Source organism: Trachypithecus francoisi, unplaced genomic scaffold, assembly GCF_009764315.1.
Source record: "Trachypithecus francoisi isolate TF-2019V2 unplaced genomic scaffold, Tfra_2.0 Lachesis_group8, whole genome shotgun sequence".
In the NCBI taxonomy this organism is placed as follows: domain Eukaryota; kingdom Metazoa; phylum Chordata; class Mammalia; order Primates; family Cercopithecidae; genus Trachypithecus; species Trachypithecus francoisi.
In genome coordinates, this window is record NW_022681473.1 from 83,391,490 (window position 1) to 83,410,923 (window position 19,434).

The following is a 19,434-nucleotide window of genomic DNA, read 5'->3' on the forward strand; positions in this document are numbered from 1 at the left end:
TTATGTTACACTCTACACGTTTTTTAAATGTGCAGTATTTTTCATGGGAAGTTAATGACAAAAATAGATGGCTCTGCATTTTTCAATATCTATGACAGAAAAGTTAACCTTTTTTTGTTTGCTTGTTAATGTGTCATTACGGTGCTAGAGCCACATTGTCCAGTAGTAATATAATGTAAGCCACAAATATAATTTAAATTTTCCTACTAGCCGAATTAAAAGAAGTCAAGAAAAATGAGTGAAACTAACATATCATAGCAATATATTTTATTCATTCCACTATATATCCAAAATATTATCATTCTAAAATGTAATCAACATATAAAAAGTTATTGAGTTTTTTACTTTTTTTCATACTAAGTCTTCAAAATCTGGTGTGTATTTTATGCTTCCAACATATCTCATATTACATGCTAAGTATTCATCTGAAGTACCTGATCTGTATTTAGATCCCATACAATTTTACAGTTTAAAAAGTTGATTTACATACTTAAGTTGTTCCAAACAAACTTGAAAATGTTCCATTACTGAGTCAAGTACCAAAGAATCATTTTCCTCAATATTTGCACCCACATTCACAAATAATTGATTTGATTTTCATGCGGAAGCATACTAATTTTAAAACTACATCTCAGTTAAATCAGTTCACTAATTCTTGTGTTAATTCGGTATTAACCTTGAATTCAAGGTCAAAAAACAATTTTAGATTTATCAATATCAAGAAAGCCTTCAAATTTTTCTTGTACTTTTGCAAGGAATTTACATGCTGTCATTTATAAGTAAAATACTTTGTATATTCATTGACATGTCAAATCATTATTACTGATTTGTATTATGAAAAGTTTGAATTTTAACATATATGCTTGTACCTGTGTAGTTAGGTCATGAATAAGCTTTTTTCCTCTCAATGATGTCTCCAAATTTCACTCTTACGGATATTATTTTCTAATAACAGTAAACAAATATATTGTATTATTACCATATTTTACAGAGTTTCAGCTAACCCTAGCTTGTGGCAACACTATATATATATATATATATTTTTTTTTTTTTTTTTTTTTTTTTTTTTTTTTGAGACAGAGTCTCGCTCTGTAGCCCAGGCTGGAGTGCAGTGGCCGGATCTCAGCTCACTGCAAGCTCCGCCTCCCGGGTTTACGCCATTCTCCTGCCTCAGCCTCTCGAGTAGCTGGGACTACAGGCGCCTGCCACCTCGCCCGGCTAGTTTTTTTTGTATTTTTTTTTAGTAGAGACGGGGTTTCACCATGTTAGCCAGGATGGTCTCCATCTCCTGACCCCGTGATCCGCCCGTCGCGGCCTCCCAAAGTGCTGGGATTACAGGCTTAAGCCACCGCGCCCGGCCGCAACACTATATTTTATAGACCTAAGGTTAGAGCTTTTTGTGGACTCCCCTTCCCCGAGTGAAAGCAGATGCACTTTTCTACGTACAACTTCATATTTGATGGCTCCCTAGTGGCAAATTTGCAAACCAGGGAGCCCACATAATGCCTTCCTCAACTGGGCAAAGTTATGGGCGGCATTCACATTAACTCAGTTTGTGTTTCTGTTTGGTAATCTATTGTTTTGCATTTCTTTTATTATTGAAATGTTTAATCTTGTCTGAAAAATCTCCACTGTTCAAAACGGAGGCTTTATCCAAACAAGTCTTTATCCAAACAAGTCTATTAAATCACCAATTTGAATCTTTTTATGTTTATTTCCAAGGTGGCCAGGAAGTTCTGGGGCTAAAGTAATGCTACTAGGCCCCTCACTGAACACAGGCCTCCTGGAAAACAGCATATATTTAAGGCTTGGTAAAAATAAATTATCTGCGAACTCATTATATCCTATACCTTCTATACAATTATTCTTCTAGGCTTTGTGAACTTCTGGATAAGAATTAATAAATAAGAAAGTATATGTCCACAGAAGAGCTTATACATTAATTTTCGTAACAGCATTATTTGTAATAGCCGAAAAGTAGAAACAACCCAAATGTCCATCAACTGATGAACAGATAAACAAAATGTGGTATATCCACATAGTGGAACATTATTCAGCCATAAGCAGAAATCAACCACTGATATATGCTACAACATGGATGAACCTTGAAAGCATTATGCTACATTAAAGAAGCCAGTCACAAAAGGCCACATAGTGTATGATACCATTTGTATGAAACATCTAGAATAGGCAATTCCATAGAGATAGAACATAGATTAGTGGTTGCCAGGAGCTGGAGGAAGGGGAAAATGGGGAGTGACTGCTAATGAGTATGAGGTTTCCTTTGGGGATGATGAAAATACTCTGGAATAAAGTAGTGGTGATGTTCAACTTTGTGACTAAATTAAAAAGTGCTGGATTGTATACTTTAAATGGGCATATTTATAGTATGTGGATTATATTTTGATGAAATTATTAATAATTCAATAATGATTATTTTTCAATGAATATTAAGTATATCTATATATTAAGAATTATTTAACAAATGATTTTTTAAAATATAGTATTTTCTATAGCCTTTACTAGCAGAGAAGTCCCTTGCCCTTAGAACCTCCCATCCTGTCTTTACCAATACATTAGAGGTCTATTTAACTTATTTTGAGTGGAAGGAATTATTTTTTCATCCTGAATGTTCTAACTGGATTAGGAGTCAAAAGACCTGGATTTTCCTGTTCCAAAATCTGGTAGTTATGAGTTTGGATCAAGTCTGGCGTTCAGTTTCCTCATCTGTAAAAATTGCAATGGATTTGATGACATAAGTCAGGCACTTTTTAAAAAAATTAATTTCCTTGTATAATTGTATGGAAGTGACCTGATGATATTGAAAGACTCTTCCATTCCTCTCTCCTAGAGAACAGCCAACTACTGCTGCAGAAAATCACTCAGCAGGCCATGGTCCCCAACCTCAAATGGGCACTCAACACTGCCCAGCAATCCACCTTTTTTCTCCAAGTAGCTAATTCTTTCATTCCCATTTTAAGTCATTTAAACTCTTCACCACTCTCAAAAATCACTCCTATACCCTGCACTTCTCCATCTACTGTTAGTACATGATGTTACTTTTTACTTCACAGAGAAAATAGAAGCCAAGAGATAGCCAGTCTCTTAATATCCCCTTAGCTAAATGCATAAACTTGTCTGCATTCCATCTTCCTTCCTTCCTGTTACAGAGAGGAGGGCCTTACTTTTGCTTTAGGTAATTCTCCCAGTGTGCTTTGAGGCTCATCTTTTCCACCTTCTTAGGAACCTGACACCACTCATTTTACCTCTACTCTCTTCTAATGGATCCTTCCCAACAACTGCTAACCTAGTTCAAGCTTCTTTTATTAACAAAATGAAACATTGAACCCAGAGGATTGCTGGTATTTCCAGTTACTGACTAAAGTATAGCTGCCATTGGGCAAAGGTTGAATCACAGTTTATAATTCATTTTGTTAGCCAGCTTTGCCATTAGGTTATTCTTGATTATTATCTTTTTACAATTTGAAAGTATTTGTATTAATTAAAATTTTATGCATTGTACTTTATTCATACTTTTATGTTTCATTCTTTCAAATTCACACTCATTGTGATATTTGTGTGATGATTTGATTATTCTTTGTCTTTGCCACTAGATTGTAAGCTCACTGAGAACAGATTCTGTGTCTGTATCCCCAGAGCACATAATAAAAACTCAGTAAATATTTGTTAGAAAAAGTGAATGAAGGAGGCCGGGCACAGTGGCTCATGCCTGTAATCCCAGCACTTTGGGAGGCCAAGGCCGGTGAAGCACGAGGTCAGGAGTTCGAGACCAGCCTGACCAACATGATGAAACCGCATTTCTACTAAAATACAAAAATTAGCCGGGCATGGTGGCAGGAGCCTGTAATCCCAGCTACTGAGGAGGTTGAGGCAGGAGAATTGGTGGAACCTGGGAGGCAGTTGCAGTGAGCCAAGATCGCACCACTGCACTCCAGCCTGAGCAACAGAGTGAGACTCCGTCTCAAAAAAAAAGAAAATAAAAAATGAAGGAATGGAATTCTATGAGACAGAACAAGCAAAGGACTAAATATCAGTTTGTTTAAAATTAGGCTGGTTTATAGATGTTAAATATTTTTAAATGCATTGTACATTATGATAACCAAAAATGAGCACTGAAATTTTTTGATGTTTTTATTTAGGCCATGGAAGCAGGTCTCTCAGAGGTAAAAAGTGAGTTACAGTCACGTGATGATCTCTTGAGAATTATAGAAATGGAACGATTGCAATTACACAGAGAATTATTAAAAACAGGAGAGTGCCAGAATGCTCAAGGAAATAAAAAAAGGTATAATCTTTATATTTGACAATCTGAGAGAACTGTTCAAAACATGATGTTTGAATGTTTTTAAGAGTTTTATATTTGAAATGAGAATAAAAAGTCTATTTTGTATTAACATGTTTAATTCGTGGGTAATATTAAATATTAAAAATAAAATTTATGGTTATTTTATCTTCAAAATTAACATCTTCACTTACCTAGAAAATTATATCATGTTCTGATTTGTGGATATTTCTGTCACTCTGAGTCAGACATGGTAGCTCCCAGCACTTTGGAAGGCCGAGGTGGGAGGAGCACTTGAGCCCAGGATTTCAAGACAAGTCTAGGCAACATAGTGAGACCCTGACTCTTCAAAAAAATTTTTAAATTACCTGGGCATGGGGGCACACACCTGTAGTCCCATCTGCTTGGGAGGCTAAGCTGGGAGGGTCGCTTGAGCCTGGGAGGTCAAGGGTGCAGTGAGCTGTGATCATGCCACTGTACTCCAGCCTGGGCAACAGAGTGAGATCCTATCTCAAAAAAAAAAAAAAAATACTATACAAAAATAATATAGAACTGGTATTCAATGATGTATACTCAGAGAAATAAGATTTATTCCATATTTTTAAATGCCTTTGTTTTGATTGCCCATCCCTGATGTCAACCTTTTCACTTGTACATATTGTATTTATTTTGGCCACCACACTCGCCATCTTGTCAGTTCCATTGAGGGTTCTTCTTAAAACAGATTTTTTTCGGCCGGGCGCGGTGGCTCAAGCCTGTAATCCCAGCACTTTGGGAGGCCGAGACGGGCGGATCACGAGGTCAGGAGATCGAGACCATCCTGGCTAATACAGTGAAACTCTGTCTCTACTTAAAAATACAAAAAACTAGCCGGGCGATGAGGCGGGCGCCTGTAGTCCCAGCTACTCGGGAAGCTGAGGCAGGAGAATGGCGTAAACCCGGGAGGCGGAGCTTGCAGTGAGCTGAGATCCGGCCACTGCACTCCAGCCTGGGTGGCAGAGCAAGACTCCGTCTCAAAAAAAAAAAAAAAAAAAAAAACAGATTTTTTTCCTCGTTTAAAATCAGATAGATATTGTATATTCCATAAACACAAAGGAAATCAGACAGATATATATTCCATAAACACAAAAGAAATGGGACTGCTGAGGATTGTTAAATGTTTATGCTTGTGAATAGACAGTTTGACTGCTTTAGTAGTTCACTGATGCTCTTATTCTCATAGAACTTGAATCTTTCTCAAAATCAGAAAGCTAATGCCAGATCAATGATAGGATTCTAAAAATCGAATAGCCAAATGGTGAGGGATGCTTTATTGAAAGATTGTTATATTGTTTTAAAGGCAATAATTATTTCTTCAAAGTTGTGAGACAGTCAGAGTTGTGAGACCTGCTAGCATTTCTTTGAGGTCTGTGCTTAATAACAAATGGCAAGTTAAGATCCCTAAAGTGACCTATTTGTGTGTCTCACCAAGGATAGTTACAGAATGCCTATTAGCCAATCTGCATTGTCAAATGCTCTACATACAAGATGTATATTACCATCACTGATTACTAATCAATCTGTTAGATATTTATTACATGTAGTGCTGTTCCAGTATGGTAAGTAATGTCTTCACATGAAGAAAATATATTCCTAAAAACATAAGGCATTTCACAGAAGAGCACACCAGTCAACCCATGTCTAGCTCTGGCTTTCTGAGGAGCATTGTAGGTACTTTTTATGGTGCCCTTAAGACCCATGCTGAATTCCAAACAGTGCTAGCTGCCCCTTCAATACACTAATCTAAAATCTTGCACTTATTTATATATTTGGCCAGTAAAAACTTTTTTGTTCTGACTGTTTACCATCCTCTATTTAACTTGGCATTTATTTTGGTCTCCAAACTACATCTTTCTTATCCTAGAATTCAGTTCTAGAATTCTGAGATTTGATGAAAAAGTATAAGTTTAACTTTTCACAGCTTCCATTGTATTTTAGAATTCTCAGCCTTCATCTTTTCCACTAAGAGTCTAAATTTTTTTAGTTTGTTCTCATATGAATGCTGTTCTATCCGCTTTATTGTTTTGGTTTACTTTATTTAGACTGTTGCTTCTTTGTAGTTGTATCAAAGTGAAGCACCCCAGACTACTGATAGTAGATGCATAGTGGTTTTATAAAAGTAGCATGGTAATGTTCTTATTCGTTTTCAGAAACTTTCTAAATAATGCTAAGATTTTGTTAGCTTTTTCTATTTTTTTTTTCTTTTTTTTTTTTAGTTGTAGAAGCACCCTGGGTTGATATGTTCTGAGAGTTATTAAACTAATTTCATACTCTTGTTCTATATGACAAATAATAGTTCCCTTATATATGTACATTAGCATTTTATGTTATCATGATTACAGTTTTCTTCTATGCACTTGTCCACATTGGAGTTTGACATTTGTTTCATTCACTTACTGAACTTTGCAAGATCACCATGAGGATTTTAGCATTCAATTCAGCATTCTACTTCCTGAAATTGCTTAGGAAAAACTGAAAAATAGGGAATTTTTTCACTCATTTCAAATTATAGGAAATAATGAAAACTTAAGACAGATCCTGAAATAATATTTTAGGAGAATATGGGATAAAATGGAAAATGTTCACAATATATTACTAAGTGGGAAACAAAAGAAGACTGAAAAATAATGTGTATAGTATATTCCAATTGTATGGGAAATGTGTATATCTTTATATGCATAGGGAAAAATATATTTACCACACATAAAAATGCTAAACATGGTTTTTCCTGAATGTTAACATTACAGCAGTATATTATAGTCTGATATCCTTTGTTATCCACAGTTAAGATATATATTTGACAATCACAAAAAAAGCAATCTAGTCTAGATACATGTAGCTCAGGGATATCACTACCAACTTATACCTTTTATAATAGAGCCTCTATTTTTAATCTTTAAATTAGTAATTTCTTTATCATTACTCAGATTTGAGGTTTTTATTGGTGTGGTTGAAGTTTCTGAAGGTGTAGAATCTTCTCACAAGTTCTCTGGAAACCTAAAATTATAATCACAAGTGGATATGTTCCTCAAAACAACAGACTCCTCCAGAATAGTCAAGCCTAACTTCCAGTAGAAAGCATGCTGCTTCCCCCACCTGATTATCTTTGCTTTTGTGTTTTTGTGATTTTTATTTCACTGGTTTGTCTCATATGAAAGTGAACATTATCCACTTAGACATCTTCAAACCTCCTGTGGGTATTATACTATTTATACTAGTTTCTGCTTTTCCCCTCTAGTATTAATATGTGGTTGCAATTCCACTTTATAAATTGAGCAGCCGAAGAGTAGATGTATTTGAGTACTCTCTGGTTAGACTGTCAGAGTTAATGATATTTTATCTCTTTTATAGAACCGTTGCTCCCCTTAGACTTCTCATGACAGTTCCTTTCCACAATACATTAGCAAGTTGGGTGTATTTCCTTTTTTTAAATGGGTTACCAAGCTATTTTATTATAGGAAACAGTTTTTTCTTTTTATCCCAAAATCTTATCTACATATGCAATCCCAGTATTCTGCCAATTTTTAATGTATAATTGAAATTCCTTATTAATTGCTTCCTTTCTTCCATTAAAATCATTTGCACTTAAAGATATAAATACTTATGGGATCTGAATGTATTAGAACTTGCAATTTCTGTAACTAAAAATGTTTCCAACAAAGTAATGATCTATCTCTGCAGCCTGTAATGGTCTAAATTAACAATATAATCGTAACAATTTATCACATTAAGCTTAATTTTAATCATTACTTTATGTTTAATTTGTAGACTTGAATCATCTCATTTGCCTTCTATTAAAGAACCAGAAAGGAAAAGAAAAGAGCTGTTTTCAGTGATGCAAGATCAACCAAATCATGAAAAAGAATTGAACAAGGTATGAAAAATAATGAGCTCCATTTTTCCAGGTGGATGTGAACTCTTTACATACAAAGGGAGTTTAAAAAAATCTTTCTTCTCACTCCCTTTGTTTTTCTTCTGTATTTTTTTGTAAGGTGATAGTCTACCAAGCTGCTAATTCCGACATTTTTCTGTATGAGACTACAAAAAACATAAACCTTAAGTTATCACTCTGCAACTGGGAGACTTCCCACGAAACGTGGAGGGTAGAGGGCCAGAGGCTCCATAATAGGTGGCTTACAGCAAGAAAGTTGAGAGCACAGACTCTGGTGCTCAACCATACACATAAGCTTGCAGAAGTGTCCTGTGCAAGATACTGAGGAGCCTCATTTCTAAGATGAAAATAATTGGTACCTACCTCATAAGTTTGTGATGAGGATTAAATGAGTTAATAATAACTGCTACTTAAATAGCAGTTACCATGTGCCAGGAACTGTTCTAAGGACTTAAGAAATCCTACTTCATTTATTCCTCACAACCATCTAATAAAGTAGGTCCTAATATTACCCTCTCTTTACATTTGAGGAAACTAAGGCACCGAGAAAAAGTAACTTCCTTCAACATTACACAGCTATTAAGTGGCAGAGGCCATATTTGAATCTAGGCAATCTGGCTCCAGTATCCACACTCTTACCCTAAGTTAAAATCCATGAGATAATGCACTTAAAGTGCTTAAAATAGGATCTAGCTCAGAGGAAGCATCTAGTAAATATTGGCTCAATAGTTTTTTATTGCACCCACATTTTTTCACTGAGCACCTAACATGTGCCAGGAACTCTCCTGGAGCTAGAAATACAAGGATGAGTAAGTCGTGGGCACTGTCCTTAAATAGCCTGTGGTTCTTTACTCTCCTACATAGAGTATTATTCTCTCCTCCCTCTAGTACAATCTGGTAATGGCCTTCTTTCTATGAATTTATCATAGCTACTCTCCACCTCTCTGGTCTTTAGGTTTGAGGATCAGGCAGAATATTTAATGCTATAAAATCTAAACAATTAAAAGTTAAATAAACCTGGGTGTGGCTTTGACTTATCAATTAGTGCGCTGCATAGTGCGTGTCATTTCATTGACACACAGTGAATGAAAATAAGTACTTAGAGAATGAGTTAGTTAATATTAAGGTTAAATTTTCTCATAAATATATAGGGTCATAAATTCAGTTGTTTGTACAAATTTAACAAACATTTATTGAGTATCTAGGAGAACTATAGCTATTCTGCTAATTTCTATAGGAAATACAATAATATGAAAGACAGGTACTGTCTGCCAAAGAGTTGACTGTCAGAGAACTAATAGAGGTTAAGGAGAGAAAAGGTGTTATGAATCAATGGTCATTTTTCATATATTTTGAACACTTTAATGCCATATAATCTTACAAAATTTATTTTACTGACTTGAAAATATAACTTTAAAAAACTCTTTTTTACTGGTGTCCCCAGTAAATGATAAAAGATTGGTTAAAGCCACCTATAGTTACGTGATTCTTAAGCTCATAGATTTAGATAAAGTAATAAAACTTTGAGAAATATAAAGAATCTTCTGATTTTGCACAGTTTTGATATGGTGGGAGAGAATGTGAGGCACAAAATTCTTTATAGGCTCTTGGAGGCCACTAGATACCAGAATGCTGTGCAAAAAAAGGTAACAAATGAATTTTATATAAATAGCTTCCAAGTGGCCGGGCACGATGGCTCATGCCTGTAATCCCAGCACTTTGGGAGGCTGAGGTGGGCAGGTCACAAAGTCAGGAGTTTGAGACCAGCTTGACCAACATGGTGAAATCCCATCTCTACTAAAAATACAAAAATTAGCTGGGTGTGGTGGTGCACACTTGTAATCCCAGCTACTCAGGAGGCTGAGGCAGGAGAATTGCTTAAACTCAGAAGGTGGAGGTTACAGTGAGCCAAGATTACGCCACAGCACTCCAGCCTGGGTGACAGAGCAAGACTCTGTCTAAAAAGAAAAAAAAAAAAAGTTTCCAAGTGTTTCTGGAGAACATTTTCATTCTCTTGTAATAAAACTAACAAGAGCTATATATTATGAATCTTGCAAGTATTTTATTTCTTTTTCTTTTCTCCAGTATAGAACTGTTTTAGCCATTTATTTTGTGATAACATTCACATTTTCAATAAACTGAAAGTCATTTGGAGTTCAGGTAAATTAGTTTCTTCTTTCATTAAGAAAGAAGCTTTGCAGTATAGCATGTTGTGTTAACGTCTAAATATTGTGAAAATAATAAAAATAGTTTACTCCTTTTTCACAGTAGTATATTCATTTTTTTACATTTTAAAAGTTCCATTTTGGCCAGGTGCGGTGGCTCACACCTGTAATCCCAGCACTTTGGGAGGCCGAGGCGGGCGGATCATGAGGTTGGGAGTTCAAGACCATCCTGGCCAATATGGTGAAACCCCATCTCTACTAAAAATACAAAAATTAGCTGGGCATGGTGGCACTCGCCTGTAGTCCCAGCTACTCGGGAGGCTGAGTCAGGAGAATCGCTTGAACCTGGGAGGTAGTGGTGCAGTGAACCAAGATCATGCCACTGTACTCCAGCCTGGGTGACAAAGCAAGATGTTGTCTCAAAAAAAAAAAAAAAGTTCCATTTTAAGTGGAACATGTTAAACTATGTCAAAGGGATGCGATCAGCAAAATCCATACTGGGACAAACTATAGACTGACCGTGTCATTTCATCAAATAAATTAGAAGGTAAAAACTTGGAGACAGAAGAGATTAAAGGAGACTTGTAATATTGTCCTCCGGGTTAGGATACTTATGCTCGTACCTCTTAGTCTCCACCTCGTTCTTGTTCCTGTGAGTCTTTTTTAAAAAATCTGTTAAATGGTGAGGTTCAATCATGTGATTTCTAAGGTCATATCCAACTCTGAAATTCTAAATATGTTGGTAATATGAATAGAATCAGATGAAGGAAGGGTTGGTGGCATAAAGCCTAATGATGGATCACATTTGGCTCTGGGCATGTGTACTTTCCATGTTAGGTCACCCCACTCTAAGTGCCATCCCCTGAAACACAACTTTTTCTAATCTCACTCTAGGTGTCATCCCCTAAAACCCAGATTTTTCCAATCTCTCTGTAGGTGTCAACCCCTAAAACTCAGGTTTTTCCAAATGTGAACCACTTTCCATACCTTCCAGGACCCTTCCCACAGAGGTTGCAGAGCACAACAGTTCACAGGTCCTGAAATTAGACTGCCTTTCACAAGAAATGTGATGTGAAAAGTTATGCACCTTAATTTTCTAATCTTCTAAATAGAGTAGTCTGCAAAATAGAGAGACATTGTGGGGATTAAATGAGATGATGCATGTAAAGTACTTAAAACACACAAAAAGAGAGGCTATAGAAAGATATGAAGCAGTCCCAATGAATGGATCATATTTAGATCCTAATTCAATTAAACTTAAACAACATTTATTATATTTTTGAGACAAGCTTAAATTTGAATACTGCCTAGATACTTGATGAGATTGAGGAATTGTTACTTTTTACAGACATTGTAATAACATTCTGGCTACATTAAAAAAAGAGCCTTGTTCTTTTAAAGATATATACTGAAATGTTTAAAAGTGAAATGAAAAAAAAAATCCATTTTAAAAAAGTTCCCTGGAGAAAATTCGTATGTTTATTTTGTGACTAGCCTCTACTTAACTCTCCAGCCTTATTTCTCAGAGCAGCTAACTCCTAGCTACCCCAGACTCCTTTTAGTTCACTCAGTGTGTCATTCTGTTTCAGTCCCATGCTCACACTCACTGAGCTCTTTGCCTGGGAGCCCTCTTCCTCCTCTTCCTTTTTCTTCTTCTTCTTCCTCCTCCTCCTCCTCCTCCTCCTCCTCCTTCTTTTTTTTTGAGACAGGATCCTGCTGTGTCATTCAGGCTGAAATACAGTGACACAATCGGGGCCCACCACAACCTGGACCTCCTAGGCTCAAGGGATCCTCCCACCGCACTGTCCCTTCCACTCGAGTAACTGAGACTGAAGGCACGTGCCACCACACCTAGCTAATGTTTTTACTTTTCGTAGAGCATCTCTATGTTCTATTTTTTTCTATGCCCTTTTTTTTCTTTTCTTTTCTTTTTTTTTTTTTTTTTTTTTTGAGACACGGTTTTGAGACAGGGTCTTGCTCTGTCGCCCAGGCTGGAGTGCAGTAGCGTGATCTCAGCCCACTGTACTGCAACTGCTGCCTCCCGGGTTCCAGGCATCCTTCCCACCTCAGCTTGCCACACACCACCACGCCCGGCTAGAGCATCTCTATCTTCTAACTGGCATTCATTCATCCTTTAGTTTTGGGTCTGATGATCCTTCCTCTGGGAATCCTATCCTGACATCCCTAGGCTGGGTTACACACACTGCCACTACACACTGCCACTACACACTGCTGACACTGATTGCTACACTGTGCTGTAATTGTCTATTTTTCTGTTTCCTCCAGTGGACTATGATTTTTTTTAGATGGATGATTATGTACTTTAAGTCTCAAGGATTGGAAACAGTAAGTGGTTTCTAGAAAGATACTAAAAGGCTGGACCAAGACAGCAGTTGTAGGAATGGAGAGCAGAGGCAAGATTTAAAATAGGTTGAAAGAGAATGGACAGAATTCATTGCCTGACCAGGTTTGGGAGGACAAGGGTGGAGAGGAGTCAGAGACAATCCAGAGGTTTCTAACATGGAAACATAGCCAAGATTCAGAAAATAGGAGGCTTAAGCAAGGGAAGTGATGAGTTTTCATGAAGACATTGTTTGAAATTTACTGTAATGTAATTCTGAGAAACAAATGTTTAGTTATAAACAGTACAGCCTGTTTTAGGTTTTAAAAAGCACTGATTTTAAAGCCAGGAGTCCTAGATTCCAGTCCTAGCTTTGCCAATGATTAGCTTTATGACTTTGAGCAAATCACATAACCATTTTAAAGCCAATTTTTTTCTCCATGAAAATGCTTGATAATACTTTCTTCACCTTCCTCTCAAAGTGGTTATCAAAGTAGTATCAGTCATAGGTGATGATTTGTGTACAAAAGAAAATAGAAGTGAGAAATGAAATGTTGGAATTGGAAGGAATAAAGGTAATGAGTCATTATTGTAAGTATCTGTTTTTAATTTAGCATTGATCAGAAAAGGAGGGTAAAGTGGGCCCTGACAAAGTTTTAGAATATAGGAGGGCTGAACATGGCCAGTAAAAGTTTTAAGCTATTCTATAAATAAAAGGATTCGATAATATTTCCAGTCTCTATCTGCTGCAGATAAGAAGCCAACTCCAACAGGAGGAAGAGTACCATAACTCTGAGCAGGAAAGAATGAGGAATGAAATCTCTGACCTAACAGAAGAGCTTCATCAGAAGGAGATCACTATAGCAACTGTCACGAAGAAAGCTGCCCTTCTGGAAAAACAGTTAAAAATGGAATTAGAAATAAAAGAAAGAATGTTAGCAAAAGAACAGGTATGCAAACAGGCAGAACAGCACTTGTCTAGGGCACACTCTTGCTCAGTGCCAATTGGAGCCTTCATTATTGACTAATGAAAACATTGCATTTCTTGGTATTATTTCTGAGACTAGCTTCACAGAAATGCTTTGTGGTGTTACATAAATAAAACCTTTGAGAGATAACACAAAGTGTCACCAACAAGAAGCACTAGGGCAATGACAGTGCAAGACAATTTCATTGAATCTCATCTTTCCATTTTCTTGTAACCTATATTCTGATCCCCTCCCACAGTACACTCTAATCAAATATTTCTTTCTGAGTATTTTTTTCTGTATTTCTCTTCCATTAACATTTTTATCTTTAAAAAGAAGTCTCTATTCCATCTCTTCTTCAACACTTCCCACCCCTCCCCCACATTTCATGTATTTCTTTTAGGCTTTTTACAAATGGATGTTGAAACATGAAAATCAGTTCATATTTACTGAACATGCAGTCAATGCACAGCATGGTGCATGGGGAAAAACAGCAATTGTAACATTCTTCTGTTGAAATACTACAAGTAATGTCTACATCCTTCCTTTCCTTCCTGCCTATTTTTTAAATTCCCTCCATCCCTTACTCATGATCAAATGGATGGCCTACTATTGAAAGCACAGGGTTTATCTGCCTTTTTACCCCAAATCTACAGGTTTTGACAGCATCATTCAATAATTTTCTAGGCATATGAGGGTCACTTCACAAATAGCACACTTAAAATCGTGTGAATTATGAAAACTGAAAAGATTTAGCCTGTGCCCAGTTGTAAGCCTTAAACCGTGATTTATTGGTACAGTACACAGGAAAACAGCACAGATGGGAAAATCACTTTGGTTGTACCTGTAAAGGGAGGGATATTTTACAGGTGTTAACAGTGATCTGGGTAGTTGGATTATGAATAATTTTTATTTTCACCTTTATATTTTTGTACATTTTCTAGGTTTTGCCAGTGAGCATATAATTAGTAATTGACAAAAGTAAATCTTTTTAAGGCAGGTGTTTTATACAGAAATGAGTCCTAGAGAAATAAAAGGACAGATACTATATCCAAGTCTTGTCAAGTAGAATAAATCAGGGAAAGATAAAATAAATTGAGAGACAAAATGAAGTAGTCACTAAAAAAGATGGAACTTTGGCAGAAATATCAGAAAGAACAAAATTAAACATGAAAGTTATGTATTGCCTATTGTAAAAATTAATCAGGTGTTTAATAAATTTAATGGACAGTTATTCAAACATGTTTTTAACATGTGCTTTTTCTGGTGACAATTTGCATACAATAGAAAATAGAAACCAGAAATTGAATTTTGGGATTAGAGGACAAAAGTAAATGAATCATTAGTGAAAGTATATGTTTGCAGTTTAGCATTGATCAGAAAAAGACATAAAGTGGTGCCTGCCAAAGATACAAGAACTAAATCAGAATACTTGAATGTTATTGATTATATTGAAGAAGTGTTTCCCTTCATTACACTTAGAAAATATTTATATTCGCAAAACAAAATTTTAATAGAATTATGAGTTTTTATTACAAATTTTCATTTACCTTTTATCTGCTAATTTCAGATCTCAGATATGAAATATAAAGCTGTCAGAACTGAAAACACACATCTAAAAGGAATGATGGGAGATTTAGACCCTGGACGATACATGGTAATATGCTGACATCATTCAATAAATTGAACAAAGAGATTACTGAATTGGTCACAATTAACCCAGACATCATTTATTGAGCACTTGCTATGTGTTAGACACGAAGGAGTTGGGTGGTAAATTATCTTGCACTTCAGCTGAGGTTACTTTTATCCTCAGGCTAGAACACTGGAATGTCTGATTTTCTCCCTTGTTCTTTGGTTGGATTGGGCTCAATTCTGATCATTTCCCTCAAATATGCCAAGCATGCTATTTCCTTGCTTTTGTTCTTGCTGTTGCCTTTGAAATCCTACATCCTACATGGCCTGATTCAAGTGCCAATCTTCCCCCAACAAAGCCACCCCTGAAACCCCACTCAGAATGAATACCACATTTAGTTTGTATTTTGTTCTGACTTGTTTTGTTGCTTGTCACTTTCCCAGTGGATGGCAAGCAGGGAACCATGTCTTATTGGTGTTTGTTTCACCAGTACCTCACATCTTCAGGCATAAAGTAAGTGTTCAATGAGTGTTGGCTGATTGAAAAGAGGGAGAAATGAATGAATTACTGAGGATAAGGACTTCTGGTTTTAACCAATGGCTCTATAGGTTTACACAAAGGAACTCAAACAGGCTCTGTTTATCTCTTTTTTTTTTTTTTTTTTTAAGGTGGAATCTCGCTCTGACGCCCAGGCCAGAGTGCAATGGCGCAATCTCGGCTTACTGCAAGCTCTGCCTCCTGGGTTCACGCCTTTCTCCTGCCTCAGCCTCCCTAGTAGCCGGGACCACAGGTGCCCACCATCACACTTGGCTAATTTTTTTTTTCGGTATTTTTAGTAGAGACGGGGTTTCACCGCATTAGCCAGGATAGTCTCAATCTCCCGACCTTGTGATCCACCCACCTTGGCCTCCCAAAGTGCTGGGATTACAGGCGTGAGCCACCACGCCTGGCCTATGCATCTCCTTTCAATTGTTTAATGTAACAATAGAAAGTTGATCGTTATACGAGAATTTTTATTTATTGAATGAATGAAATATTGTTAACTTGTTATCATTTATTTGCTCTGAGGAAATTCTAAGATAATTTTCTACCATATGAGGAATGGAAAGGATAAGAGATGAAAATGGTAATTACTTAATCAGGCCTCAGTTTCCTCAGCTATAAAATGAGGGAGTTGAATTAGGCATTCTCCGTTGGCCCTCCTTAAGCTATCATACTATATTTCTGTGATATTATGTACTTGTTCTCATAATGGTCCATATTCTAGCATCGAAAGAGTAGAAACGTTCTGGAAGCATTCTGTCTTCTTCTTTGGGCATGGTTAATGGATCCTGTGGTTGGAGTACAGATGAATAAAAAGTAAGGCATAAGTGATTTTCCTATTTGTTACATTGAAAAAACTGTGTGTCATCTATGACACTTTTGTTTCTAAATGCTGAACACACAAAAAGTTAAATCAGATCCTGACTCCGTGAGTGCCTTTTTCACTCACAAAATGGTATTTGTGTTTTTTTTTTTACATTTCAGTCTGAATGTTTTTAAAGTGTAAATTCTGGGTTATCACAGCCCCCACTGAGTGTGCCTAATTCGGGCTCCTTTAGGAGTTTGACTTTGTTCACCTTTTTGTGTTTTTAAGAAATAGCAAACACAGAGATGTATAAAGAAGCTTATGATCCACAACCCTATCCCAATCCAAAGATATCCAGTGCTAACGAATTAGTGTTTGTGGTAGCATTCTGTAACTTTTTCCTTGCATATGCACACATAAGGAGGAGATGGGTTGAATGTTCTTTTACAGAAATAAATGTACAATATATACATTATTCCAAAACTGCCTTTTGACAGTCCATGAACATCTCTACAAATCAGTAAACATCCTTTTATTTTTCTAATTTCTTAGAAAAAATATATGTTCATATAAGATATACACAATTTTTTACAAATTTAATCGTAACTTACATAAGGGCAATTTTAGTGTAGTCATTTTGTTGTTGCTGCTTGCTTTACTCCTCCCTCTTTCCTCCAAACATCTACACACATTATACCCCATCCTCTAGATGATACATGTTAACTACTTGGTATGTATTATTTTAAACTTTTTCATATATATATACACATATAGTCATATAGTACCTATTTGGGGATTTTATCATCTTTTTAAAGTTGAATCATAACACATACTTCTCTGTGTCTTGTTTTTGTTCACTTAACAGTATCCCTTGGAATCTTTCCAAGTTAACTAATTTAAGTCTATTTTATTTTTATAATAGCTTGATAATATTCCATGGTGTGTATCAAAATTTATTAAATGATTTTTATAGTTATTTCAGGGATAATTTATTCAACTCTGTTTCCAGAGTTTTGCCTGATGAACAATACTGTAAGAAAAATCCTTATACATACACCTTGGAATAGCCTTCCTAGGAGTAAAATTGCTAATTCAAAGGATATATTTGTTTTAATTTCAATAGCTATTGTTAAATGTCTGCCATCTCTGTATGAGAGTACTTTTTAAAATTTCATTCTTGTAGGCAATAGGTGCTATTGGTCTTTTTAATTTTTGTCATTCTGATGGTTATAAAGCAATTTCTCAATAGGTCTTTAATTTGCATTTCCCTGACTTACCAGGTGAACATATTTTTGTATATTTATTGACAATGTGTACCAATATGAATTAGAAATATCCTTTGCCCATTTTTCTGTTGGCTTATTTGTCTTTTTCGTGCCAATTTTTTTTTTTTTTTTTTTTTTTTTTTGAGTTGGAGTCTCACTCTGTCACCCAGGCTGGAGTGCAGTGGTGCAATCTTGGCTCACTGCAGACTCCACCTCCTGGGTTCAAGCAATTCTCCTGCCTCAGCCTCCCAAGTAGCTGGGATTACAGGCACATGCCACCATGCCCAGCTCACTTTTATATATTTTCAGTAGAGACGGGGTGGCCAGGTTGGTCTCGAACTCCCGACCTCGAGTGATCTGCCAGCCTTGGCCTCCCGAAGTGCTGGGATTACAGGTGCGAGCCACTGCGCCCACCCTCATATCAATTTTTAACAATGCTTTTCCAAATCTGTTGTTTGTAACTTTATGACTTTTTTTGGCCATGCAAAATGCCTTAAACTTCTACTTGATCTCTTTGTTTATAGCTTCTGAGTTTCCTTCTTTGACTAACAGTTCTCCCTTCTAGATATATATAGCGTCAGATTTTTTTCAAAGATTATTATATCTGTCATCCAAGTCTTTAATCCATTTATTTTGCATGGGATATAAAATGGAAACCAAATTTAAATTTTTATGTAACCATTAAGCTCAATTTATGTAGTTTATCCTGGTAATTTCCTGTTGGATCCTATTTGGAACTGAATTAAGTTTATAGATTAACTTTGATTTGGCATTTTCATTATAGTAAATTTTTCCATCCAAGAATGGCTTTCCATTTCTTCATATTTTATGTTTTTCAATAAGATCTTGCTATTTTCTTTGTATAGGTTATGTCCCTTTCTTTTAAAATGTATTCCTAGGTGTTTTTTAAAGATGAATTTGCTGTTAAAATAAAAAAATAAAATACACAAGAAAATTTATTCCCAAGTGTTTTGCAATTTTTAGCACTGATATGAATAAAATGTTTTCCTTTTTCAATATCTTGGAACTTATTGTTAATATAGAAAAATACGAATTATCTTATTAATTTAAGTAGACTTTTTACTAGAGGTTTCTTAGGGTTTTCTGAGATACAAAATCATATCAACAAAAATAGTCGTATCTCTTTTCCACTGCCGATAGTAAGTTTTTTCTTTTTGATCATATACCATTTGCTAAAACCTCCAAGAAAATGTTAAATAATTATAGTGCTTGATGGAAATTTTTCTAGTTTTTGATTTTAAGTGATGTGCTTTTAGCGTTTTGCTGTTTCATATATTTGTTCTTAATTTATGGTCTTAGTTATATCTTTTTCTGTTTTACTTAAGAGTTGTTATTAAGAATTGCTGCTGGTTTTATCAAATGCCTTTTTAGGAAATATGACATTTTGTGGGTTTTGTTTTTTAATTTATTGATGTGTAATAGACTATGGTTAACAGATTCCCCAATATTGATCCAC

General features: G+C 35.8%; 1 protein-coding gene across 5 annotated transcripts in view; it reads left to right on the top strand.

The window, feature by feature from the left end:
- The window catches only part of DEUP1 (deuterosome assembly protein 1), a 90,065-nt gene that overhangs the window by 44,596 nt on the left and 26,035 nt on the right, over window positions 1–19,434 (top strand). For all 5 annotated transcript variants that reach the window (XR_004435724.1, XR_004435725.1, XM_033204742.1 and 2 more), the window contains 4 exons: window positions 4,161–4,306; window positions 8,111–8,216; window positions 13,493–13,690; window positions 15,279–15,365. Coding sequence is in view for 3 of the 5 variants with exons in the window: in XM_033204742.1 (XP_033060633.1) it covers window positions 4,161–4,306; window positions 8,111–8,216; window positions 13,493–13,690; window positions 15,279–15,365 (537 nt within the window). In the remaining 2 variants the exon portion in view is untranslated. The remainder of the gene's footprint in view (window positions 1–4,160; window positions 4,307–8,110; window positions 8,217–13,492; window positions 13,691–15,278; window positions 15,366–19,434) is intronic.